At 42.9% G+C, this 27,694-nt stretch overlaps 3 protein-coding genes across 5 annotated transcripts; 1 reads left to right on the forward strand and 2 right to left on the reverse strand.

The window, feature by feature from the left end:
* Positions 1–76: 76 nt before the first annotated feature.
* Positions 77–6,293, reverse strand: phc1 (polyhomeotic homolog 1). 2 transcript variants are annotated; one of them, XM_079276060.1, is made up of 14 exons: positions 6,185–6,293; positions 5,357–5,478; positions 5,130–5,240; positions 4,965–5,033; positions 4,720–4,863; positions 4,282–4,458; positions 3,432–4,145; positions 3,202–3,328; positions 2,908–3,086; positions 2,730–2,793; positions 2,529–2,616; positions 2,129–2,300; positions 1,087–1,321; positions 77–998 (listed from the first exon to the last, which is right to left on the reverse strand). In XM_079276060.1, exons 2-14 carry the CDS (start codon positions 5,471–5,473, stop codon positions 847–849), a joined length of 2,349 nt encoding a protein of 782 aa, XP_079132186.1. In that variant the 5' UTR covers positions 5,474–5,478; positions 6,185–6,293; the 3' UTR covers positions 77–846. The 2 variants fall into 2 exon arrangements, with proteins under 2 accessions (XP_079132186.1, XP_079132185.1); XM_079276059.1 differs by having other exon boundaries at positions 4,953–5,033.
* A 1,055-nt stretch (positions 6,294–7,348) lies between these two features.
* On the reverse strand, positions 7,349–12,058 carry m6pr (mannose-6-phosphate receptor (cation dependent)). Its single transcript, XM_079275162.1, has 7 exons — positions 11,763–12,058; positions 10,586–10,758; positions 10,209–10,378; positions 9,843–9,952; positions 8,614–8,744; positions 8,399–8,525; positions 7,349–8,291 (listed from the first exon to the last, which is right to left on the reverse strand). The coding sequence occupies exons 1-7, from the start codon at positions 11,766–11,768 to the stop codon at positions 8,169–8,171; spliced, it is 840 nt and encodes a 279-aa protein (XP_079131288.1). The 5' UTR covers positions 11,769–12,058; the 3' UTR covers positions 7,349–8,168.
* Positions 12,059–15,369: 3,311 nt separating this feature from the next.
* On the forward strand, positions 15,370–27,503 carry arhgef5 (Rho guanine nucleotide exchange factor (GEF) 5). Of its 2 annotated transcripts, none has more exons than XM_079275980.1 (15): positions 15,370–15,857; positions 16,435–20,150; positions 20,790–20,835; positions 21,145–21,194; positions 21,965–22,335; positions 23,456–23,616; positions 23,763–23,915; positions 24,005–24,134; positions 24,253–24,327; positions 24,454–24,543; positions 25,156–25,298; positions 25,446–25,589; positions 25,689–25,759; positions 26,729–26,833; positions 26,955–27,503. In XM_079275980.1, exons 2-15 carry the CDS (start codon positions 16,454–16,456, stop codon positions 27,095–27,097), a joined length of 5,379 nt encoding a protein of 1,792 aa, XP_079132106.1. In that variant the 5' UTR covers positions 15,370–15,857; positions 16,435–16,453; the 3' UTR covers positions 27,098–27,503. The 2 variants fall into 2 exon arrangements, with proteins under 2 accessions (XP_079132106.1, XP_079132107.1); XM_079275981.1 differs by having other exon boundaries at positions 16,435–19,508.
* Positions 27,504–27,694: the final 191 nt, after the last annotated feature.

The raw sequence follows: 27,694 nt of genomic DNA on the forward strand, positions 1-27,694 counted from the left end.
TAAATGCGAATTTTAAAAAAATGCAAGAACGACAATCTTTTTCATTTTCAAGTGGTATTGAAAGTATACACAGAGGTCCAGTAACAGGTATTGTTTATTGGTAGTACTGCATACACAGAGCACTTCCATTCAGCCCCTTGAGAGAGCAAACCACGAGGAATACCTATTTTCAGGTAGTTAAGTTGATTAAAGCTACTACAACTATATCATATCCATGAAAAAATAATTTTGATTGTAGTACAAAATGGAAAAGATACAAAACTAAACTTTTGAGACAAGGTAAAATGAACTAATTAAAATACCAGGCGTTCTTAGTGTCCGCTACTTGGTGTGATTGGAGCCTAGATAGAACATCTATGGTAAATAAACAGGTAACTACTAAAAATACAAATATATAAATGAAGTGGACTGATGAGGACATCACTCCATATCATGCCGCTAAAGTTAAAGCACCGTTTGAAATACAGCAAGAAGGCAACGCTCTTTTCCTTTCCCACCCAACAGGTGAACTGTCCTAGGCGCACAGACTACTGCAGGATGAGTACACATACAGAAGGCTTCTACACAGCGACAGAAAGAAACCTGACAAACACTTCTGACATGGACACAGTCTGTCCATGCTCACCACTCACACACAACAGTACACACAGAACATGTTTTTGTACATTCACTGTCCAGAAAGTAAACTGTGCATCCTAATGTCTCCAGCTGACTGATGGTGCACCATTGTTTTGTAAAATAAACAAAAACATCCTCACTGTCCTCAAAGAAGAAATGGGAGCAGGTCCACGTATTGATTCCAGTGAGGAGTCATCAATGAGGAAGTGATCCTGACGTCCCTCTGAGTCACTCACGCAGGGTGTTGATGGAGGCGCAGATCTTGAGAGCTGGACCCAGCTTGATATTCATTGTGGAGATGAGATGGTCCTCTCGCAGGAGCATCAGAGCCTGTCCGTCTATTTCCTGGGACAGAAACTGGGCGGCCAACTCTTCACAGCCTGGACACCACCCGACAGGAAGACGGACTTAGTACAAAGATAGAGCAGGAGACATAGAAAACGGCTGTCTAATAGTCTGAACACCAACCTTGAAGTGAGGAGATAAACCTGCAGACTTCCTCCACGCTCCACTGGGCAGGAGTAGCTGAGAGAAAGTTAGCCCCCTCCAGTGGGAGGCTCCCGGGAGCCAAGCTGTCAGACGGAGGAGCCCCGAGCTCAGCTCTGGAGCAGGAGTGTGAAGAGCTCGGGGACAGGGAGGGAGACTCGTCCTCCTCTTCACCGTCGCTGGATACGTCCTCCGAGCGACTGGACTCAGAGTGACACTACGTCCAAAAGAGTGGCGATACAAAAGCATAAGCCTGACATTTGTTTTATAAATACTTTCTCTAGTGTCACTATCAACAAATGAAACGTATGTGTATACACAGACAATGAAAAAGACGCTGCCGTATTTAGGCCTAGGTGACGTTATTTTGAGTGTTGATGGACCTGCTACAATGTTAGCCTAGCCTAGCACCGGTCGATGCGAGCTCCATTCAGAAAACACGGGGCTATTTTTTGCTTGTCTTGCGGAGATAACTACCAAAACATGAATTCAAACTTTTTACAAATCGGCACCATTGTTATTTCGGCATCTTTTTTGTCCGTTTAAATCACAGCAAAGTCCGTTTATTTTGGGTTAACGTGTGGCTAGACTCAGTGAATACACCTCGATGAAATCCTCGGAGCTCCTCCGGTTGTTCTTACGGACCCGGGCACGGCGGCGCTTAGCTTTCAGGTATTTCCACAACAAGTACAGCACTAAAACAGTAGTTTTCCTCTCCATGGTTAATGGCGGAAAGAAATGGACGGTTTCATTGAGATACGCCACGCCCCCTCTCCGGCGCGTTTAGCGCGAATGACCACAAACGCAAATAACGAGGCGCGAATTAGTTTGGCGGTTATACTTTCTCAACCCAATTAGCTCTCCAATTTATAAAGATGTACACCTATCTAAAGACAGATCACAAGCGTAACGTTTTCATTTTAAACAATGTTAAATAATTGTTTTTAAACAGCTGGGCACTCGAGACATTACTGCGCATCTGGCTGCACCAGCAGTCTCATCCTTTGAACTACAGATATCTTACCTTAACAGATAGATGCCTGCTTGATAATGTATTACACGTGATACTAGCACTGCTCCTGCGTGAGGGGCCTCTTCGCCTAGCAGCGCTCTCATTGGTTGCTGGAGGTGTTGGCAGCCCTGCACCACTCCTCCCTCTGCTGGTCTTGAAGTGTTGGCTGCAGCTCACATTATACCTGCGGATCCGAGAGAACAGTCAAAACCCAGAAGACATCCCTGGATCTTTGCACTCGTTATTACTCCACTGGCATCCCCTGATGTCGTCATTTGGCTAGTTCCTTATTTACATGTGGTTGCCTATCGTTGATGTAAAGCACAGTAGAGTTTTTAGAAGTATGTACGACATCACGAAACAAACCTAAATAAAAAAAGATACCCATATGGGAAGCAAAAGTAAATCATACCTCTTTGCACAGGTATTTGAACAGAACCTCTTTGATCCTCTGAACTGGCTGGCAGGGGCGAGGCTTCCACAATACTCACACTTTAACACTGAAGAGGAAAAGGAAGGAATGAAACTATGTTACATAGAAAATACTAACGCACAAAGATTCATGTCATCATACTTGATCTTTAAGAAGCTAAAGAGATATTCAACCACTTACACGGAGGTCCATTCTCTGAGCGGCCAACCAGGGCAAAATCTCTGTCTTTGAGGAGTCCAGCAACCTGTCACATCAAACACAAGCCAGAACTTATTCACACGGAAAAGGTGCAAAGCCAGTGTATTTGAAATAAGAGATTTGATTGAAATCTGTGTTGGTCGCAGCAGTGCACACTGACGGGGAAAGGCTCGGCTCCCTCCTGGATGACAAAGCCCTCTATGAGGTGGGTGAGCACTTGAGGTTTGACCACTGCCTGGGGAACAGGCGCTCTGTCTTTGTCCCCATGCCCGACTCTTGACAAGGGCAGAGGCAACAACAGGGTGGGAGGAGACGAGAATGCAGCTGCAACAGGAGGAGCTAGTCAGGAAACAGGGAAAATAATGAGCTTTTAAACAGATTTCTAGACTTATAGTTACCAAAAGTAGTGCTACTAATAGCCTATGATTGGTTTGGAGATGACAAATTGACATACCCGAGTCCTTTGGGACAGGGGATAAGGGAGGAGCAGAATCTTTCATGGGTGCAGAGGATTCTGTCGCCATCTCATTTGGAGCATCACAGTCAGATTTCCTCTTCAGCGAGCCGATTGCAGGCTTAATCTAATGGTATATGGGGGGGGAAACTGTTAAAATTCCTTGTAGTTATCCTTACACCTAACCCAAAAAGTGTCGCAAAGTACGTCCTTTCATTGATCGATCTTACCATAGCACTGATGTTGGAGGCGGTGTTGACATTCCCGCCAGCTGTACCTTCGTGGGCCGAGCTGTTTCGTGCGTGTGCCAGAGCCAGTGCCTGTGCGTTTCCTGTTAAGCCCTGCCGGGCTCCCACGAGCTGCACGGGGATATGGGGACTGATGTGCTGGCTGTTGTTAGGTGGCGCTGGGAGAATGTGAGGTGGGTGTCGAGGAGGCAGCTGCACAGGTAAGCGGTGTCCCTGAGCTGTCTTGGGCTGGATCGGCACAGGTCCTTTTTCCGTAGGAGCGCTGGACTGTTGTAGGGGCTGCACCACCAGAGTCTGCGTGTTAACGTTGGCTTTTTGGGTCACTGAGCCAATGGAGTAGCCCTGGGTGGTGGTTGTAACACTCGAGGTGGGCACCAGGATCACAGGGGCAGCAGAGGAGGACAGGAGGAGCTGGGAGAGAGGGAGTGCTTGAGATGAAGTGGAGGAAGGAGCTACTGAAGCACCAGGAGTACCAGTCTTTAAAGTCATGGTGTTGGCAGAGGACTGATGAGCAAAGTTAGGCTTGGCCATCTGTTGCTGCTGTTGTGGTTGCACTTGCTGCTGCTGAGCCGTCTGGGCGAACGTCTGCTGCTGCTGCCCGAGAGGGAAGCCGGCAACATCTTTCCTCTCTAGAATCTCAGACTTTACCGGAACTGCTCTGGGAGTGGAAGTGCAATGGAGGGCCAGATTCTGCACCTATAAGATATAGAAAGGAGGATATTGTGGGAAATGCATTTAAGAAAAGTAACAAGAATGTGCTTGGTGTACATATTTAAGACTGTACTACTTCAAAAAGATCAGACTTTACATTACAAGGCAACGTTAATCAAACCTGATCATTGTCAGACTGAGCACCGGCAGGAGTGACTTCATGCTGTTGCTGTTGTTGTTGTTGTTGCTGCTGCTGCTGGGGCTGTGTCTGGGCAACTGTTGCTACAGTAGCTGTTGCTGTACCACCAGGCATGAAGATGAGCTGAGAGGCAAGGGGAGCCCTAAGAGAGCGGTTGACCTATGTGAGGAGCAAGACAGATGTCAACATCGTAAATAGCAAATATGTCAGTGAAGGACTAATAGTGGCTGTTACTGCTCAGACTAACAACAGTGTTTATTTTTGTTCCTAAGTAAATGTTGTAGACTGTATGATTCTAGTTATGAGTAGCAGAAAACACCAACGAAAACCGAAAGTAAATCTCTTAAGCACTAAATCAGACAAGCCCAATATACATTAGTTTAGTTGATGATTACACAAAAATAATACTTTTTAACTCACCCTGAGGTACATCTGCCCCTGTCCTGCAGGGTTTCCACCTAGCAGCACTGACTGGTTGAGAGCGGTTGTTGTTGCGGAGGTGGCCGGACCGTGGGGACGGGGATTGGTCATGGTACCTCCTGCAGACGTGGCGCTTAGGTTGACCTGGAAGGAAATGAAAGTTGTAAATTCCAATCAAACTTACCTTAGTATTTCAAAATTTTGCTGTGTGAATCATAATTTAAACAACTTACAACAAAACTTACTGTGTTGGTTGCCTGGGACATGCTGTTACTTGGCGTATTGGACTGTCGACTAGCTGCAAGCGTAGCAGCCTGATTTAAAAGGAGAGCAATGAAAGGGGACGGGGTTCAATGCTTCTGAATGTATTGTTGTACTGACTGCATTTTACTGTCATCGTTTTGGGTTACCTGTTGCACGGCAGCCAAGTTGTGGAGTTGGGCACTGTTGATCTGCTGCTGCAACATCAGCTGCTGGAAGTACTGCGCTGCATTTGGCTGTCTTTGCAGCGCTTGAAGAGCCTTAAAAAAACACAAACACAGATACATGTCTCATAAAAAGTTTTTACATTTGTATATTTTTACCAATTCAAGACAACAGCCTTTTTAATCACATCTATGCAGTCGCTGATGCACACCTGTACAGCCTGTCTCTCATATAGAGACATGTGGGCTATCTGGGGTGCACGAGAGTTCCCACTTGTCGGAGGATTTCCGTTGGTGGTGCCTGTGTTTTGGTCTTCACCTGCATCCATGTTTGCTGCTCAAAACAAAGAAGACACTCATCAAAAGTAGTTGTGACCAAACGTTTTTGTTGTATGTGCAAGAAATATTGCAAAGTAACTGTACATTTTTGTCAAGCACTTGTTGAATGTGCAATTTACACTCTTTACTGGAGCCACACGATACAAAAAAGAAAACATAAATAAATGCACATGTGAAATGTTAAATTATCAGTTAGCTTAAGTACATTACAACCAAACTCTGTGTCACCTCAGTAGGTTTGAGCTTGCCAGATCTTATTGCTAAACTACTACTAACAGGAATCATGGGCATTAAGGTATTTATATTAGCACACCAGTTGTCAACATAATGGATGAATGCGAGATAAAAAAACATGGAGGAAAGTTCCTTCTTTTTTATAAAAACAAGAAAGAAGCTAGCATCTGTGGCTAACTACTACTTTGCCAGTTAGCTAACCCGTCTCTCAACAATATTCTGACAAACCGCAACTAAAATACATTAACGTATGCATAAGTATTGAATGTAGGTGGGGAAGTAGTTCGTTTCGTCACAACACTTGAATTACGAGTAGAAAAGATGCAGCGTTAGTTTAACATAAGATGGATATGCTAACTAACTAGCAATGCTAGCCGCTTACTGCAGGCAAAAAGCGAGCAACTACGTGGCTATCATTCTCGCAAGAAGTCAACGTCTAGTTTTTTTCAGTGTGCTTATGTGTTTACCTCTCCTTGGTATTCTGTCCTTTTCACACTTAAATGCACTCGAGTTTATATTGCGATCTTGTTTTGAACTGCTAACAACGATAACCACTTTCAGATGTTTTTGCCTCCAACGAAGCCCCGCCCCTTAGGAGTCCCCATCTTCTTCTTCTTCTTTGTGTGGTGGCGGATTGCAAAACCACAGTAAATCACGTATACCGCCCGATACCGCCGCCTACTGCATCAGCGTGTGCCGATCCCACACACAAGCCCAGGTACATCTGCCAAGAGGTGTTTCCTCAAAACCCGCTCAACATTAGCAAACAAGAGCTTCACCATAACGTTCATTCAAACACAAAGTATTACTTAAATGTGTTGTGCCTTAAATGATTTTATTAAAACAGTTTACATTCATTAAATCTCCAAAAGGTGAGTGCACTTGGGTGTGTACTAATTTCACCACTACAATGGACATACACAAACTACTTACATATTTTATTTGTTTATGGAATCAGAAAATAAACAAAAATATTGTAATCCCCACTGAAACAAGATATTAATCTAGAGGCTGATTCCCTGACATAGCAAAGACATTCCAACTTAAACACCAAAAGCAAAGATGGAAACAAACCAAAACAAAAACAAGTGCTCACACTGACAATATAGTAACTTGATACGTAACTGAACGTTCCTAACATCATTTAACCATCAAAATCCTGCTGTAATCCATTAATCATTTGAATTTTCTAAACATTTTACAAACTTCATTATTTGTATTCTCAGAGCTGTAACATGTTTACAACCGTACTATATTGATATAGGTGTATAGAAAATGAAGTTCTTTCATTGCCGCTCTATCCTCCTAAAGAAGCAAAGCATCAGGCATGAAGCGGCCTGAATATTTGGTCAAAAGACAGTCGACTCTTCTCCTGCCATGTTGGTGTGTGTGTTATATAATGTAGGCATCCAGACCAGAGTTTGCCCACCATAATATCAATTATTAAATATATTTGTGATAAGAAATATTGGTCTTTTGTTGTGAATGTTCTATGGAAATACAAGTACATTTTATATATATATATATATATATATATATATATATATATATATATATATATATATATATATATATATATATATATATATATATATATATATATATATATATATATATATACTTTTTGATATAATAAATTATAAATAGCATAATACATTGAATTTTAGTTGGATGCTTTGCTTCAGACACTACATTTGTAAGTGCAGCGCATTAATTTAACAGCATTGTTGACCTTTCAGATAAATATGTAAGAGGACGGTTAGTTATAACTGTCGAGATCAGATTTCATTCAGGAAGCATTTTACGAAGCTATTAGAGAGAAAGGAAGATGCCCAAACAAAAATCCAGGTCAGTCAAACTATTTCTATTTGTGTATCAAGGCTGTAGGCACACTCACAGAACTTATAATTATACATTTACAGTCTATTACTTCTTTCACTTTCAATGCACAAAATACATAAACTGATTAAAGCCAAATTACACAAGCAAAAGTACTTGTGTGTTTTGTAACCTGCAACTGTCAGTGCACAACCAGGACCCAAGAAAAAAACATCAAAAAAACAGCTAAGCAGAAAAAGATGAGCAATAGGACATTAAGTTTAAATCAGGTAGAAATCCAACTTCCTAACTTCTCCCTTTAGTGCCAGATTTCCACAGAAGAAAAGTCACTCTTTAGTGTCACTTTGTAATATCGGATAAGTCACTCATTTGTTTGACGTCAAACAGCTGAATGAAATGCATGGGGTCTGTCAGCCCTATGAGTAACTCGTAAGTGACGAGAGCAGATCACACAGTCGTTGCTCTAGGCACAAGTCTGGAATACACGCTGACAGGTCCTAACCTAAGCCAGCACAGGAAAAACAAGACTTGTGTCTAACAGCAACCGGCCGCTTGTGAAAGAGTAAACTGTGTCACAGCGAAACTTTCTGTCCCACTTCTGACGTATTGAGGTCACATAGGTAGTAAGTGGTCATCTCTCTCCTCTGGCTCTTCTTCTAAAGGTTCTGTGGCCACTCCCCTGTAAGCCGAGGCGCTCTCCCGATTCCGTGACCGACACACAAAGTCACATCCATCCTGCAGGGGGGGGGGGGGGGGGGCGGGGGGGGGTTAAGTTTGTTGTGAATTATTTTTTTTAAAGTCACACGAGCCTGATGTTTTAATGACGTTAAATGAAGGCTTACCGCTGTCATGTTGCCAAATTCCACCCAAAAAGCATAATTCGGGAATTGCTCCATCCCTTTGGCTCCAACAATCAGTCGTTGGTAGAGGAAACCTCCAATGAGATAAACAGCCAGAACACAGAAACCACTGGAAGAAGAGAAGGCTTATGATCATTAATCAGTCGTGTGCCTTAACGTTAAGGGTTTTTCTGTCATAACATACTGCATTTACGCACATGATGAGTATTATGGAGCCAGCGCTGATGTGGGACTCAACAGCTTCACACATAGCACTGGAGTCCAGTTCAAACAGGTAGAAACAGTCCTGCACCCTCTGCCTGTCCTCCGCCACCACCTTCAGCTGGTCCTGCGAGTGAGATGGTGAGAGAAAAAAAAGGTAAATACAACACACAAGAGGAAAAGGAGACTAATGGACACAGGAGAAACATGAGGCCATGTTCAGACCTGCATTGCACTGTGTAAAGAAAACACTTTTATACAGTGAATACATTAAACTCAATAAACTGCAGGGCTGCAGACAGAAAGGGCTCCGGCAAAAAAAAAGAAGAAAAGTTGACCCCTGATACTAATTTCAGACGATACAATCTGACGTCGTTCAGCAACATGCTGCATTGTACATGCGCACATGCTCTTGTAGATTATTGTGTACCATCAATGGAATATTTTGTTGGCCTTCCTTGTAATCATCAAGATGAAGAGTAAACTCACTGTGACGAATTGCAGAGTTGTGAAACTGTGCGTCATAGTATTATATTTCGCTGTGCAGTTTGCAGAGTTGTTTCTCAAAGATGCCTTCCTGGATCATATGTCGTCTGGTACCTGAAGCAACATGCCCCTACAAACGCAGAGCTTTGCATTTTTTTGTTTTGAACACGTTGACATTTTTGGTTTGAGCCCCTGGGGCCATATTCCTCAGGTCAAGCATGTTCAATCATCTGTCTGTCCCACGCACTCGCCTTAAGACCCGTGGTGACCGAGCTTTTGAGGCAGTAGCACCAAGGCTGTGGAATGCTCTGCCTTGCACCCCGACCTTTTACAGATTCTGTGAATTCATTCCAGAATCAGCTCAAGACACACCTGTTTAGACTGGCATTTGACTAGAAAATCCATGTCCTAGGCCTGCTTTTAAACCATGTTTTAATCTTGTACTTTCTGTGTGTATGTAAATGATTGCCCCTTATATGGTCACTTTGTGACTTATGTCTGTATTTACTTACATTCCATGCAATCACACCTCTTTACAATAATGCATCACACCCAACAACAATGTCAACCACACCTCATCACCAAGTTTCTGTCCCTTCCTGCCTCAAAGCTGCTCTTAGAAGTTTCTTAATCACTAAGCTAGGACTCTCTGAGAGTATCCTCAGAGTTCTTGTGAATGTGGCCACTAGGAAGTTAGCATTTCCTTTCACAAAACGAGTCATCCAAAAGTGTCCTTTACCACATCCACTTTCTTGTTGCAGGAGATCCTGACCATGGCTCTCCTCGTTTCTTTGGAACAGTGGGCATCATATCTGTCACCGTTGTTGTAGATCAACATCACCCAGTCACCTGCAAGAACAGTAGAGTGTCAGAAATAGACCATGCAGACACAATACTGATCTAAATCACTTCTGGAAAGGGTTAATCTCGTGGTCAGATATAATGCAAGACTTAACAGTGAACAATTCTACTGCATTTTTGGGCTTATTATGCTCGTAGTTTGTCTCTAAACACAATGCAATGCTCCGACCTAAGATTCCAAATCACAGACGGTTAACATTCAAACACGAAGTCAGAGTCAGTCTTTTATTCGGCAGAGACTTACTTCCTCCAATGACCTCCGTTGCATTATACAGGCCAACCACTGTTGGTTTACTTTCCGGTTTCTTGTTGTCCAGCTGAACAAGGCCGGCTCCGGGAAAACCTCCTGCATCTCCACACAGCTGGAACACATATGTGTAACTGTCAGGTCCAATCATGGCCTCTGCTGTAAAGCTGCCAACATGAGAACAAATCCCAGTAAACGATTAATAACATGCGAGACAGCGGCGAACACTGAGGACAATCAGGCAAAATGCTTCCGTCACGGTTGGTTTGCGTATTCAATTAGTGCCGAGTTTTTGACAGGCAGGAAAACAAAAACAATCTAACGTCATACTGATGGCGCTGAATGTGCAGGTACACAACAGAGACACGTCTTACTTCTTATGGGCAAGTGACTCGAGTCGACTGAGGACTTTGCGTTCTGAGACCGACTCGTTTAACAGTTCACAGCTTTTGGTGCCGTCAGTGGCGTAGACCCCACTCCCACACAGGACCAGCTGAACGACCAGGGTCCACAGCAGGAAGGACCCTCCGCCGCGACTGTTGAGCACCTGGCACAGATGACGCGGGAAAAAATTGTTAAGACTTATTACAATTACCACCATTTAATCAATTCTCAAATATATTACTTATAATTCATTAGAAATGAAGGATGGACATAATTAAAATATATAATGAGAGATGATAGTAACTGTTAAACATCTGATTTGTATCGATACAGTTTAAACTACAGAAACAAATCGAACGATGTTATCCATCACTTTTAGCGCTGAAAGGAGACGTCAATTAGAGCGACAGGCAACTACTTTGATAACAGATTCATAATTTAAGTAATTTTTCCTTTAAAATTGCAAAAGGATTTCTGCCTTTATTAGTCATATATGTTATTAAACTGAATAACTTTGGGTTTTAGACTGCTGATCCGCCAAAAACAAGCTATTCATCCCCTTAAGCTCTGGGACATTTTTACCTTATCATTATTATTTTACAAACAATAATTACATCTTAAATGAAAATAATCATTAATTGCAGCTCTAATCCTGCTGACATTTCTTTTGTGGGCAAAACTGCAAATCAAAGTGCAGGACTGCTTTATGGTAATGTTGGATTTTTATATGATTCTTGAATCAATGTAATAAAGTACCTTTATTTGTCAGGTATTTAATTCACCGAATAACCAGAAACAGAGAAAACCTGTTTGTCTATTTCGTGCATACATTACATATACCAAGAGAGGTGATTGTATCCATATGAAATAACTTAAATGATGGGATGCATGCTCATTCGTTTGCTTCTTCAACAGAAAAACACAACTAGGACGAAACTACCTCTCCATTTTTTTTGACAAAAAATATTTTAAGTGTAGGCTACAATATATCAATAATCATGTGACTGGGACATGAAGTTGTGACACCACATAGCCTAAAGCGTGTGCATGCAAAATGTCTGTTCATCTGCGCATGAGGCAATAACTTTTCTAGAGGAAGCAGTCCGTTATTAATACATCTCTGGAAAGCTTAACAGAGTTTAACTTTCGGCTGCATCGTGCACCTACCTTCATGACTTCTTCTACAGTCAATGAGTAGGTTCCTTTGTTAGTTACGGGTTTAACAGATCTTTAAACATGTAGCCCGTTGTGTAGTGAGCTTCGTCGCGCTAACGTCGCTTCCTGGTCGACTTAATAAAGCAATAAAGCTGCTATTTTGTTCTGCAATTAAAATAAAGTACACCTGCATGTACTCGGAAGTTGTAAATGAACGTTGTTAGCGGCACGCTTTTCCTGTCCTGGATAAGAAACGCGCTTTTGTTCTCAAATTGTGTGAAGTGGCATCCAAGAGGCTAACAGGCTACAGGCAGCAGCAAGGGAGTGCGGAAGTGAAACTAAACACACACGCGCACGTGACCGTCCAGATGAAGCGCGACCAATGAGCTGCTGCCCACCGCATCAGCTGACCAGAGGACGTACAGTTGAGTGAGAAACGTACAGTTGAGTGAGAAAGAGGAAAATGTCAAGCATAGAAGGGCATGATGTCTTGTTTGCCAACCGCCAATGAACGCCAAAGAAGAAGAAGATGTCCGCAGTTTCCCCTGTGTGCTTCTCTTAACGCTGCACAAACCACTACAAATATTTGATCAGTTATTAAGCTGCATCTCCAGATCAAGCACAGTATTTAAAAAAAGGGAAATTCACGTCAGATTCACAACTGAGTGGAGATGGATACAAACCAAAAACCATCACTTCTTTGGCATGATTTCTCTCTCTCTCTCTCTCTCTCTCTCTCTCTCTCTCTCTCTCTCTCTCTCTTAGCATGGCATATTCTGCTTTTTCAAGGACAAACACATGGCACATATCCCCTAAATGATACATAACATACAGGATAAATAACTGTATAAATCCAACAAGACAACAACCAAACAACTCAAACTGAAGATCATCAAATAAACAACAATGACAATACAATTATGTAACCAAACAAACATTGAGAGACACAGGTCATTATCTCGTTCCAAGGATCAGGTATTTAATCACATCCAATACAAGATTAAAAATTGACACCATCAATTTGGTGCGATGGGAGATTTAGTATTAACAGAAGACTGTTACCTCTCATCAACTCTGATGAGGCACTTTTCAAATAGAGGCCCTGTATGCAAAATCGTATCATGTTATTGGACTTTGGGCTACATCACGTAGCCTATAATGTTCCAGGGCTCCAGGCAAAAACTGTAACCATCAATTCTATAAAGGTTTACCAACATACACTCACATTTGCAAGTTTATCAAGTTCACCAAGTTAAAACGAATGCAGTCTAATACAACAGTCCTGCAATAGTTCCATACGCCTCCATGAGGGTTATAATGTTCAGTTTTCGTTAGAGAGATGTTGATTTGAACTATTTGGTAATTTTGAAGGCTGTTTGTGGTGCTGTTCAATTCTATTGCGTGACACTAAGAGGTGGTTTTAATGTTTAATCTACCCTCATTGTTGGGGTGGACACCATAATCTTCTCTCAGTAGCATAGTGCAATACAATTTACCAGCGCTGCAGTCTATGAGACTAAATGAGGTTACCAACTTATTTTCAAAAAGAAAGGTCGGCTCTTGGTCACTTGGCAGTATGAGATGATTGTAAATAAGTTTTTACAACACTGTTGTTTGACTTTGTTTGCCTTTGTTTATTTATATATGTATTTATGTATTGCATCGTTGGTAATGATGTCACTTAATCGCCTGAACTCTTTTATATTTACTCCCTTTAAGGACCATAATAAATCTTGTACATAATTATGTAATCCTTTATGTAGTTGTGATTTAATTTCCCTCTTCTCTTATTGTCAACCAGACTAAACTAAACTACACTCTCCAAAATGATCATGAAGTTGATTCAACACCTCTCTAAAACACTTCTTAACAAAAGCAAAAAATCATAATCTTCATGACTAAAGGATTTATTGCAGGTTTGTTGTGTAACACTGCATTAGTTTTATTTTTGTACAACAAATTACCTGCCAGTGAGTGTCTGTTGTCACTGAAACAGCGTGATAATCACATATTTAAGAAGTTAACAACTGTGCTCCAGTACAAATATACCGCTGTTGTTTAAATAACATTTTTTTAAAACCATGTCAGAAGCATATTTTAAAATGAATTACATTTTAGTAGGGTACGTGTACAAAGTAGAGTACAAGTATATCCAGTTTACTGTTTAATTGCAGCCACAGCACATGATGATGCAACACTTGTCTATTTAACTGTGCCTCATCCTTTCAATTCATCATCATGAATTTGAATACAAGTCACAGCCTTTAACCTGTTACAGGTCTGATCAGATTGATTTCGCTGAAACAATGCCCCATTCTTACAATCATAACCCAGCTTGCAAGATAAGATTAAAGATGATAAACATTCATCAGTAGCCTGTGTTGTTCCTTCATGAGGAAACAGTTGAAAAAACAACATATGGGAAGAGAGTTTAGTTTGTACACTTTTTTTTTTTACATCATTGTTAGCTTCTTACCCTCAACAGAAATTAAAATGAAAAAAATAGAAGAAAAAGTTATATACTATAGAGAGGTCAGTTCATTTCAGTTACTTTATTGACATTTACAAATTAAAATACACATTATATTTGCAAGTCCCTTGTTTATGCACAAAGACAAAATAAGCAACAAAGCAAGAAATGTCTAATATTTCAGAATGGATAGGCTTCAGTCCCTTCTTTCCTGTGCAGGGAAAGCAGATGTAGATAATAGATGCGTACAAAATATGTTTTCACAAAAATGTTGAACTATTTCTTTCAACAAAAAGTAGCCATACACACTCAGTTGCCCGTCTATTTGGTAGACCTAGCTAAAACGAATGCCTTATTGATACAAATGGAAGTATAAACTGTAATACAATTCAACAACACCACAGACCATAAAGTCTGCAAAATAACCATAACATTTAATTACCTGAACAAAACTGAACACGCTCATAAACCTTGTGAAGATTTATTGCAGGGATGTTTATATGACACGATACAGCTTGAGATTTATAATTCATAATAATTTGAATATACTTATATCATTTAAAATGAAGTACAAATCTGAATGAGAAGTCTGTTTATGAATGTTAAGCGAGTGAAGTGAAGTATAACCGGAGAAGTTCAACAAATCAAAGCAACAGGTTAAAGAGGGAACTGTCTTATTGTCTTTATTTTGTGATGTTAATGACAGAGTGGTGGTGATCCACATGTTTAGGTACTCAATCAACGTAGTAAAGCAGTCATTGTTGAACAAATCATTGACTTGTAAATGCCCCTCCCTTGGTTTACTCCTCTGTGATTGCTTCATCTTTTTTTAATCACAAGAAACAGTTTATATATTTTCTTTCTCCCTCCTCTTTACTATATCTCATGGGAATGTAGGGACGTTTTTATAGGCCTCAGTGAGCTTTCCACCTATGTGTGTGTGTGTGTGTGCGCGCGCGCGCTATGCATTCTTACTTTCTGTCTCCCCTCCCCCACTCTCCCTTGTATTACCTCAGACCTACCTTACCTGGCTGTGTGTTTTGTGCAGACACACCCGGATACTCCACATCAACCAATCACTGCTCCAAGCTAGAAACACCAAGGAGGTGTACTTCCTGTGTTTCGGGAGAAAGGAATGGAGCAAGAGAGAGGAGAGAGTTTTGTACTTTATTTGGCTCGGGGGGGCCCACACAGGCGACCACATTGGCAGTAGACGGGACGAAAGTATTGGACGGGCTCGACAGACTTTTGCTTGATTTATTAGAGATCTCCCTGTTCAGCAACAGCTACGGGGAGGACAAGACAGAGAGAAGGAGGAGGGGCAAGATAAGTGTCAATCTGTTGAAACTTGTTTGGGAATTTGAGGAAGGAGGGGAGGTGGAGCGAGACAGAGAGAGAGAGAGAGGCAGCAAGAGCGAAAACAAGGAGAGCTCAGGCGTAAACATCACGTTTTTCACAAGAGCTAAAGTATTGAGAGTAAAGGGCAGCTTTGATTGATTTAAAAATGGAGATTTGCTATGTCAGCTAGACAATGTGTATACAGGGAATGAGTTCTTGTCTGTTGTGCAATCCCATGCTTTTGAGCTGAACTGGACCCGGGGGGGAGACAACAGATCTCCCCAGGATTCAACATTCAGGTGAGTTGCTTCACTATTACTTCTTTCATGGACTCGGATGAACACTTCGTCTGTAAGTTGCTTCTAGTTCGAGCAGATTTAGATCCATCCTAGTTATGGTTTACATGTTACATGTCATGCCTCTGTGTCACATGCCCTCGCTTTCTGAAAGGCTTCTTTTGGAGTGCTGTACTTTGCAAGTCTGTGCTGCATTCTTAGAGAACTGTAAGAGGGTGTAACCTTTTCTCTGGCATAGTCTTCTACTTTAAAGTTATTATACAACCGCTGGCGTGGACTATTATATAGCTGTTAGCTCTAAAGTGTAAAGGTTGCAATTTAGTGCATTTGACAAAATCAGACAACAGCAGACTGGAGACGCAGCATTGTCGCAGCTATCAGGTAGTAGCAACGTCAGAGAAATATAGTTGTCAGTGTACACTCACAACTCTGACATTAACTAAGTCGTTAAAAGGTTGCAGACTTCTCCATATTGCTTAAATTGACCTGCATTTCTGTTTTTTTTTTTTGTCCCTGAAAATAGTTTGACTCTTAATGCTGGATTTCTAAATTGCCCATGTGGGCCTTTGCTTTCTTTTAGGTTCTCCAAATTATGATCGATGGGGACGAAAAGGCCCAGCTGCAGCCTCGTTGACACTCTATCTAACATAAACACGTCTGACTGCAAGCTTCAGCCAGGTGGAAAAATTTCCCGGGATCCAAGTCCCAGGCCAGCAATGACTGCCCAGTCGGAGCGAGAGAGAGACAGTAAGCGAGAGGAAGACTGGAGGAGGGGGAGAGAAACGGAGAAAATGAGGGACAAAGATTTGGACCCACGGGATAGATATCATGAAAGAGACCGAGCTCCTGCACCCCGGCCGAGAGAGGGAGAAAGAGAGTGGAGGGAGAGAGAAAGGAGGCAGGGAGATGACAGGAGCAGGAACGGCAGGCCGCTGTCGATTCTAGAGAAGGAGACTTTGAGAGTTGTAGAAAGGGCGACGAACAAAGGCGGCACATTTCCCAGAGCGAGAAAACGCAGCGCAGATCGTCGTAAGGGAATGCCGTCCTTCACCGAGGTGGATGAGGAGAGAGGAGAAAGACGGCAGAGAGATGGGCCGAAAAGAGCAGAGCCAGATGACCGGGAGAGAGAAAGAGAGAGGGCACGGCAGAGAGAGAGGTACAGAGAGAGGGAAAGAGATGAGATCCGAAGCAGGGGAAAGGAAGAGGGGAAAAACACTGTAGGAAGACCTGTAAAAGATGAGAAACCGCGAAAGAGGGAAAACTATCTGGATTTTGACAGGATAAGAGAAAGAGGTGATTCATTGGACAGAAAAGAGAGGGATACAGGTAGAAAGAGAGAAAAGCCAAGGCGAAACATGGGAGAGAGGGAGACCAGGGCGCCTACTCCTCGCAATCCAAGAGACATCTACTCAGATAGGAAAGACGGTGAAATGGCTGGAAGGAGGGACACCAGGAGTGAAGGAGACAGTGATGAGAGAGAGCTGAAGAGGGAGAAAGTGAGACACAAAGAGAGGCAGGAGTTGACATTTCAACACAGCAGAAGCGAGGGGGACGATATGAGCAAAATACAGAGGGAGAGAGATCCAGATAGGCAAAGATACAGGGAAGAGGACAGGCAGACGTATAGAGACGGGGACAGAGAAGTGGATCGATCCAGGAGGCAGGGAGGGGAGAAAGATGGGGTGAGATACAGAGAGGTTGATCGGCGAGCTGTAAGGGAGGGAGACAGATGGAAGGAAAATGTGACAGATTTGAAATATGACAGGAGAGAGGGAGACAGACACAGACAGTATGAGCAGAGGACAGGCATGAAAGTGAAGGAAAGAGAGGTTGATCGTAGGTGGGATGATGAGAAAGAGAGTAGCAGCCGATCCCAAAACGAGACGGCTCCTCGGGTGCCGCCACGAGTCCATAGCAGCGGAGAGTGGAGCAGCGACATGGACAGTGACATGAGATATAGAAGAGGCAGAGACGGTTGTGAAGGGAGGGAATCGGGGAGAGAGAGCACTGCTGAAAGTGACAGAGACGTAGAAGAACAGAGAGATCCAGCTGCTGAAATTAGTCAAAGGGAGAAGAAAAGAAGTGAGCGGCAAGAGACAGACAGGGGAGAGATGACGGCGCAGAGAAGGATGTGGTTAGAGCCACAGAGGGGCAAGAATAGTAAAGACGAGTTTGTCGACAGAGAGAGACACACGAGGGGGAAAGAGAGGAGGAGCGAAGAAGAGAGGAGTACGGAGTCGCAGGGTGAGTGGGAAAGAGAGGGGCGGCGAGTAAAAGAGGAACCAGATGAGAAGAATTTGGACCAAAGCAGCTACAGGGGAAGACATGAAGGGAGAAATGAGCACAGGGGAGACAGAGAGAGCGAGACAGAGGGTGTGAATGTCGATGGAGAGGAGGTGGGTGAAGTGTGGAGAGAAGTAGATAAGGGAGGGAAGGAACATCTGTCTGATAGAGATGGAGGGATAGAGGGAAGCCGGCAGAGGGATGCAGAGGGAGCGAAAGTCACGGGTGACAGAGAGGAAGAGGGTGGAAGCGGTTATTTGGGCCGCTCTGAGAACGAAGGAGGAAGTGAGAGAGGGTGGAGGCAAGACAGACACAGTATGCTGACAGGAGAGGACGATTTTGTGACTGTGTCCAGCGGTGGAGACGAGGAGGATGAAAGAGAGGAAGAGGAAGAGGAGTTTGAGGACTGTCAGGAATTCTGGGACGGTGCACGCGATGGCCACACTCCTGTTGCCGTCAAGGGGTGTGAGGGAGACGAGGAGAGGGGAATGGGAAAGCAGGAGGCGGTTGATGAAGAGGAGAGGGAGAAGCAGCCAAAGTACGTCTTCTGTGTGATTGGGCAAACGTTGCCAAAAACCAACGAGACGTCACTGCCACAAGTTGATCACATGGGAGGTGTGGAAAGAGGCAACCCAAACATAGAAATTCATAATCACTGCGGTGATGAGGCCACACAGGAACCTCGTGATGAACACCCAATCATCATCATCCAGGACACAGACAGCAAGAGTGAGTGTGACACGCCAAGGGAGGAAAGGCCAGCCACGGGAGAAACAATCCAAATGGATGTCAGACACAGAGCATCGTCAGTAGGAATGAGGAGCAAAGTTGAGCGTCCATGCGCCATTAAAAGAGACTCAGAGACTGAAAACCTTCTCATGAAGTGGAGAGAGAAAAATACAGACTGGGTGGAAGGACAGCGGGAGCAGACTACGCCAGTCCCGAGTAATCCCTATGGGGATGTTGGTTCTCAAATGAATTTGGAACAAATTCAACCCATCTTGGAAGCAATTACCACCGGAGCAATGAGTCCAGAAGAGGTGGAGGCCATTCGGATTCGAATGAGCGGCGCATGGAGCATGTCCGAAGAGCCCAAGCGGCATTCCCAAGCTCCGCACCTCAAATGGGCCAAAGATGTAGTGCGGGAGATTTTGGGACGTTCAGAGGAAAATACTGTTGACAAACCTAATGCAGAGGACGGAGGTAACCGAGGGGTCGACCGGTGCAAGACGGAGATCGAGAACGACAAACAACAGGAGGAGGCTGCACGAGTGACTGGAGAGGTGCCTGTTGTTAAGGTGGGAACGGACGAACACCACTCAGAGCCAGAGCTGGAGGAGGAAGAGCCGCTGGAGGTGGAGGGACTGAGAGGTATGGGGCAGAGCCAAAATGCGATGCATGCTGACCAGTTCACAGCTATGCATGTTGGTGACACACCTACATACACTCATGCTGACACACTGTTAAACACAGAAGGGAAGGAGGATCACAGTTTGGACAAAGAGACCGAGCCGTCTGGTCCCCTTCAGTTAGAGGAGGCAGCTGTAGAGGAGAAACCTAGGGAAGAGGCGGGGGATGAGGTTAAATTATCAGAAATGGAGAAAGAAGCAAGAAGGGAGAAGGAGGTGGAGATGTATTTAACTGTGAGCAGCACGCTGTACAAGCCTAACAGCTGCCCCATTCTGAATTATGACAGCGAGTCTGACCTCGTTCCATCCAGAGAGGGAGAGGGTGGCCGGGGACTGGAAGACAGAATGGGTGAGAGTGATGAGGAGAGGGGTACTGTGGAGAAGGTAGAAGAGGAAGTCGATGGGGAACACAGAAAGGGAGAAACGAAAATAGCAGGGGGGACTCTGGCGAGCAGCTACAGTTTCCGAGATTTGGGTCCTGAGGCTTGGTTACGAAGAAGGGGAATCCGTAAAACCACTGAAAGAAGAAATGGAGAGCTTGTAGAAGAAGAAGAAGAAGATGATTTTGGAAGGGATCGCAGAACCAGAATATTTTCTACAACAGGTAAAAACAAGATGATGGAGGGAGAGACTGACTGCTTCTGTCCAGCATTTTAAAAAAAAGAAGAAAAAAAAAGAATGATCTCATCAGGTTGTGTTTAGACTCGACTTCACGCAGAGGAAGTAACCTTTTCAATGAAGTAAAAGTTTAATCAGAGGCAATCTTCTACTCAGTTCTTGTTTTACTGTCTGGGAGTTTCTTGCATCATTGCTGTCGTCAAATTAATTCCAGAAACCAAAATTCTAATGGAAACATCAGCTAATAGACATTATCAGTTTGCTGATCTCATCACATTACATGGAACTGCGTCACAGTGTTGTGGTGCATATAGTGGGCGGAGATAAGTGCAGGTGTTGAAAGTAAGGGAAGCATGAGCTGAAAAGGCTCAAGATGATTCTGCTTTGAGACGCAACAAGAGAAACACCAGTTTTGGAAACGCATTCATCTTTTCTGTAATGCTTGTTGGAGCAGATGACTAACTAACAATTATTTATTTTATTTATTACCTATTTATTTATTAATTTATTTGTGTTTTTACTTATTCATCCAAACTGCGAGTGGAGTTCATCGTCAGTTAATTAGAATATAGCGCAGGTATGCTGCTGTATAATGTTTCGACGAACGGATACTTTTATATTTCAGATGATGAGGACGATAAAAGCAAAAGCTGGGGAGAAGTAGAGCTGAGGTGAGTGAAACTAATCACACACATGGCACACGTTAAAAGACAAGATGTGTCCGAATATTTCATTTAGAGTTATGTGATTGAGTGTCCCTAATATGAAAAACGTTCATAGTTTAGCATATGGAGGGAAAATGTTGTATTTCTATGGTGTCAGAATGTGAACTGATATTTTGAATCACTCGGTGAAGTCCTATTTCTGCATAATTCAACACAAATGTTCCACACTAAAAAGCAGTTTAGACATTTTAGTCAACTCTGTCGACATGTCTTCATGGTTATTGTTGTTCTTGTCACCCTTTCTCGGGACTGTAGGGGTGCTTTGGACACAATCGACAGACGGAAAAGGAATTCACGTTTTTTCAGTGAGTACTTAGTACTTTGTACTTGTGTATCTTGTTTCTGTTTCATTCAGGTCATGTAGTTGAAAAATATGATTTGAACTCTTTATGCACATATCAAACATAACTTCATTGATGCTGTATTTTCAATTTTTTATTTTTACTATTTGACATATTTTTATTTTTTCTGATCACCGGCACTTTTGTTTCAGAGTAAATCTCATGAGTGATTATTGGAAAAAGTCCATGTACGCGACAGTGACGTGTCTTCTGATCATATCTGCTCTGGATGTGCTCGGGAAAAGCATGACGGTGTTGAGCATTTCCCTTCAGTGTGTGTGATTCATCTCTGAGTGAATACACGCTCCCCAACTGTTTATCTCTCACTCTGAGCACGTTGCCTCACCGTTTAAATGAAACACACCACAGGTCACTGGTGGCTCACTCCATTTTAAAATTCTGTTTTAAATAACCTAAAATGGCAGCATGTCCCGAGGCCTCTGATTCACATGAATATTGTGAGAAATTGGGCAGGAGTGTGTGTGTGTGTGTGGGTATGTGATGCATGTGTGTCTGTGCAAGCCAGAAACAGGTTTCTGCAAGTATTCATATTCACCTAACTTGAGACAAAAACAGCTGCTGCTGCAACTTTGCAGTCCGACAAGTACGTGTAAAAGGAATGTCAAATGCAAACAACTGCTCTTGGCTAACACTGTTCATGTCTTTCTATCTCTCGCTCCTCTTTTTCCTTTGCTGCCTGTATTGTTCAATTTTCTCTCTCTGTTTTCTCCCAGATGCTGCCCAGCTCTACCAGCAGTACAGCGAGGCCGCCCAGAACTTTGAGATCCTGCGCCAGGCTCGCTCCGACGGCGTCTCTGTGAGCGAGGGCACTACCCCGTCTCCTGCTCCCTCACCACCTCCTGCACGCAGACCTCTTCCTCCCATCCCTCCTGTCCCGCACCCCCACGCCTGGGCCCCCGTGGGCTCCATCACCAGTATCCAAAGCTTGCCTCTCCCTGAGCCCCCCAAGAGTGAAGGCAGGCCTTCCTCCCCACGTCTATCCCTCTCTCTCTCACAGTCATCCACGCTGTGGCGGGAGCTGCCGGGGGTCAGGAGCAGTGGTGAGCTGGAGGAGCTCACAGAGGACCAGAGGCGACTGCAGGAGGTAACATGTGAACAAGTATACAAATGAAAGTCCAGTCACCTTTCGATGAAAGAATGTTTTTTTTATACAGCTAGTAATTAGGGTTTAATTGATGTCGGAACTTTGTGCCAGGAACTTCTGTCAGTGATTTACCATCTTCCTTGGAAAGTTACTAACACAACAGTCACACCTCAGTGAAATTCAGGAGAATGCTCCGGGCAAAAAAAAAAAAAAAAAAAAGGACAACAATGATTAGCATTCACTTTCCCCACAGCTTTGCTTCTTTCATCCAACTTCCGTTAAGGATTTTGATCTTGATTAGATTTTAATTTTTTTATTCGAGCAGCTGAAACTGTTCCTTCTTAAGTGCAGTAAATATTAAGCAGCAGTGTAAGAATCAGCGACGCAGTTTCTGTTTCAGTTCCTGCAAAGTTACCGGCAAACAGTCTCACCTCAATGACAGATGAATGAAAGGATAGAGAAGCTGCTGATGTGAAAGCACGCTCCAAAACATTCCGATCACTTGTTGGTAGTAAATAAACACGGGGGAGTGAATCTCTAAAACAACAAATATTTCACTCATCTGATAACTTTGAAATGCATTTGTTTTCATGTTAATCTGTTATAGTTTGAGATTCACTGACACCATAATGACCAGAATGTGTTGGAGCTTCATTTCACATCAGCAGCTTCTCTATTGTTTCATTCATTTTCAAATCATTGCATGGTGACTTCTGTGAAATGACACAACTCTAATGAGTCAGCTTTTCACAGTTCTTACCGCACACACGCACACCAAACTACTAAAATCATGAGAAAAACTCAGTCTTGCCACATCTCAGAATAACCCGTCCACTGATCCACTTTTTATTAGCAGACGAGTGTCTCCTGCCAGAAGTGGCGATTGCGTAAGCGCGTCGTGTTTCTCTGGTATTTCTCTGGTGTTTCCCTTTCAACTTTAAAACTGACATGTCTTAACTGCAAGCCATTGTGAAATCCTCGTTAGTCACATCTCTGTCAAACGACACCTGCCAGCAAATAACTGGCAACACTGTGCTCGTTAATTATAAATGACTTTGTAGCAGCTCTTGTTGTAGCTGACTCTGTGTTTTCATCTTTTCTCGTGTGTTTTTCCTTCTAGGTGAGATTTGAGGTGGTGACATCAGAAGCCTCCTACTGCCGGAGTTTGGACATTGTTGTTGAACACTTTGTAAAGTGCAAACAGCTGGGGGCGCTGTTGACTACTCAGGATAGGAACTGGCTGTTTTCGCGGCTTGCTGATGTTCGCGCCATCAGCCACAGGTCAGCCAGCAGGTTCCCACCTCGGTCCACATTTAGATACATGAAACATGCATAAAGTGATGATCAAACCTTTTGTGTTGTGCAGGTGCAGTTGCACATATCTGTGGGAGGAATACGCTCAGAATAATTCTTGATTTTTGTTTCAGTTTTTTGTCAAAGTTGGAGGAACGGGTGGAAACTGACATCGTACAATTCACCGTGTGCGATATCATCGCTCGGCACTGTCAGCGCTTCAAAATGGTTTATGTCCCCTACCTCACCAATCAGTCCTATCAGGACGCCACCTTCCAGAGACTCATGTAAGCCACTCAGTCAAGCCTTTCTGTTCAGCTATATCGTATGTATTCTTTTTATCTTTCTACGTATTCAATTCATCTTTTTCCTTCAGGAATGAGAATATAGGGTTCAAGCGGATTGTGGAGAAATTAGAGAGGAGTCCTGTTTGTCAGAGGCTTCCTCTCCGTTCCTTCCTCGTCCTTCCCTTCCAGAGGATCACAAGAATTAAGCTGCTGGTCCAGGTGTGTGCATGTGCGTGCGTGTGCGTGTGTGTGTGTGAATTTCTGAAACAGCAAAGCTTGATGGTTCACAGCATTTGTCTATCTGACTTTAACACTTTAACACTCTGTTTCTGTCCAGAACATTGTGAAGAGAACAACTCCTGGTTCTGCAGAGGCGATTCAAGCCATCAAATCCTTGAAACTTCTGGAGAAGGTACTGTAACATCCTATTTATGTTAACGTAGGATAGCAATATTATAATATAGTTGAAGAATATCTTGGATATCTTGAACTCCTCGGTGACACACGTCTCTTTTTATTTCATTTACTTTTCCTTTAGCTGATTCAAGAGAGTAACGACAGCATCACTCAGATGAAAAGCATTGAGTCGCTGGTCTGTCTCAGTGCAAAGACGGACTTTGAATGCAAGGTAAGTAATGGCTTCTGGGGACAAAATCAATGGGATTACATTGTGATGATATGATCACAACATGAGTTATTTCATGCAAACTAATTAAAAACTAAGAAAATAGACGGTTTTCTTTTATTTGTGTTGAATTTTATAAACCGATTTACATGATTAATCGCATTGGACAATTATTTGACATTTGATTTTGCACATTTGTGTTAAAACATTTATTTCAGTCATTTCCAGCACTAATTAGTAAATATCCTTGTTTTTAGTGATGTTTATGGAATCTACAACAAATCAAAAAGTGTGACCAAATGATCTTAACTCGAGGGCCACTTACTCGCTTTTCTACTGCACCACAAGAGTCTTCATCGGTGTATGGCGTTAACTCGGTTGCCATGGAGATTGCTCAGTTGGCATCCCACGATCTGTAGTCGCGTGTTAACAGCTGGTCGTAGATATATGAAAAACATACAACTGACCACAAGATGTGGTTGAAAGTCCCAGAAAAGGAGCTTGAGTGAAGATAATTTTGTCAAACTCTGAAAATGTTACTTTCACGCTCAAAAATATTAATATGCTGTCTTTGTGTGTGTGTGTGTGTGTGTGTGTGTGTGTGTGTCGTCACAGACTCTTCCTCTGATCAGTCAGTCTCGGAGGCTGGTGCGGGAAGGGCCGGTCACCGAACTGATGGATTTTTCTCTCAAGGAAACGGAGAGGAATGTTCATTTGCACCTGTTCAATGACTACTTGCTGCTTTCACTACATAAAGAGTGAGTCAACAAACATGTTTGAATAATCCCCTTCCAGTCACAACATCCTGTTTTCTTCATATCTGCAGTCTTTTATCATCCCTTCAATCTTATCGCAGTCTTTCCTTCCGCCATCTCATTTCTCTTTTGTGCTTTTGCTGTTTCCAGAGGGGGGAGGTTCACAGTAATAGACCACTGTCCTGTATCAGACCTGCGTGCTGAGAACTGTCGCGTCAAACTTCACTCCCTCCAGAAGAACCTGTTCCGGCTTCACATGACAAACAGAGCCCTGCTGCTACGGACTGACACACAGTAAGAGACTGAGACCGTATCAGGGAATGACTGTATGTCACGTCACAAAGTGGAAGAAGTTGCAGATGATAAACTCATCCTTGCTTTTTCTTTCTTCAGGAGTGATAAGCTACGTTGGATATCTGCTATTTCACAGCCGCATCCTGAAATAGATTTTTCTGCTGCGCAAGGTGAAGTATTCTGGTTTAGACATTGCAAAAATGCTAAGCTGTTGAAATCCTTGCCTACTTCACTCATTCCCTACATTATAAACACTCAATGTGTTGCTCTATTGTGAGGCGTTCGTTCAGATTTCAAACACTATTACTTCTTCTCAAGTCGTCATTTTGAATCCTGGGCAACAGGTACGTTGTCACATGAAAATTAACGAAGTAAAAGATGGCATCATAAGAATACAACGGTGACTGTCCAGCAGTCGAAAAAGCACCAGAGGCACTCCACTCTGATTGTAGGTTAAAAATACTTTATTAACTCACTGATGACCAACGTAATTCAACTCAAACGTTCTTCATCGGGGTATGAAGTGTGATGACGAGAGGTGTTCAAGTTAAAACTCATCAAGACGTCTCATGGCATGTAAACACTGCCCACTGAAAGTATTGAGCGATTTAAAAAAAAAAAAAAAAATAAAAAATAGTGACATTTGGTTGACACTGTTGAAATTGTGCATACATGGCATGTGGTAAAAAAAGAAAAATGTTGCGCTCACAGTATATACACCTTTTGAACCGCAGGGGAATGCAGTGAACTTCCATTGAGGGGAACAAAATGAATCTTTTGGGTTCAGTACACCAAAGCTGAGTGCCACTATGTTGGAGAGTATCATTTAATACTGATAACAGTGAAATAAACTGTATTTAGAATTCTGATATTCAGAGTTTTTCTGACTTAGTTGCCATGAATGCATGGCATGATAGAGGCCGTGCACACTCACACAGGTGTCTTCAGTTACCCTGGCTGATTGGACCTCAAGTCAAACGGTAGTTGGGTGGAGATCTGTTTGGAACAGTTTTTTTTCAGGCCCGGTTTACTATCTGAGCATTGCCCGGTTTACTATCTGAGCATTACACAGTTTGCGTTGTTGATCGATGCTTCTTCATGACTGTAGGTCTGACTTCTCTCCTCTTGTGTCCATACAGACGTTACACAGATGCAGTGTATCCGAGCTATTGTGTCCCAGCATCCTGATGAGGTGTCGTTGGACAAAGCTGATATCATTCTAGTGCACCAACGAAGCAGTGACCGTAAGATCATCATACTACATTATTCATCATGCCCTTGTGGAAAGTGGGATTCACCTATATAATATATGCAGTGTGGTATTATTTGCGATAAGCATTCATTTGGATTCTATTTTCCTCCCAGATTGGGTAGAGGGGACCAGGCTGTCCGATTGGCATCGTGGATGGGTGCCCGAGTCACATTTGGAAACCATAACCAACTCGAGAGTTCGGCAACGCAACCTGGAAGATGCCCTCAAACTGACAACTGCCACGGCTGCTGTTTGAGTCCTGGATGCATCGTAGAGGATACGACTCTCCATTATCTGCATCAAACTGCTGGAAACTGGACTATGGACTATTTAGTGCCTCATATGGGGGATTATATTGTTCACAATAGTGCAGCAACTGAGATGCTGTAATAATGCATCTCAATGTAGCATTGGGTCTCTTGGTCGTACAACATGTTGCTGTTGGAGCGATCCGTGAACTGCTGCTGAGGCCTGCCTGAAAGACATTAAGGGCTTTTTGACTCTGTTAAGTGTTATCTACAGTACATTACAAACATTGAGTGTGCTGTATTACGTCGATAAACTGTTGTTTTAAGATACATTTTTGTTAAAGGGAAATCCAAAAAAGTATGTGCTTGGAAAATGTTTTGTTATTTGTGTATATTAAAGAGAATTCAAAAGTTGAGTGTCTGGTGCTATTGTTAAGTCGGCCCCTGCAGAGCTGAAAGAAATCATGCAGAATGTAAAAGACGATTCTAAGATGTACGGAGACAGTGAAGACATTTCAATAAATTCAGATTGCTGGCGTAAATAACTTTTGATATGCATGCTTTATTGAGTGTACAGTGGCTTATTTTCTCGACCATATAAACTG

This window comes from Melanostigma gelatinosum (genome assembly GCF_949748355.1).
Source record: "Melanostigma gelatinosum genome assembly, chromosome: 9".
NCBI lineage: Eukaryota > Metazoa > Chordata > Actinopteri > Perciformes > Zoarcidae > Melanostigma > Melanostigma gelatinosum.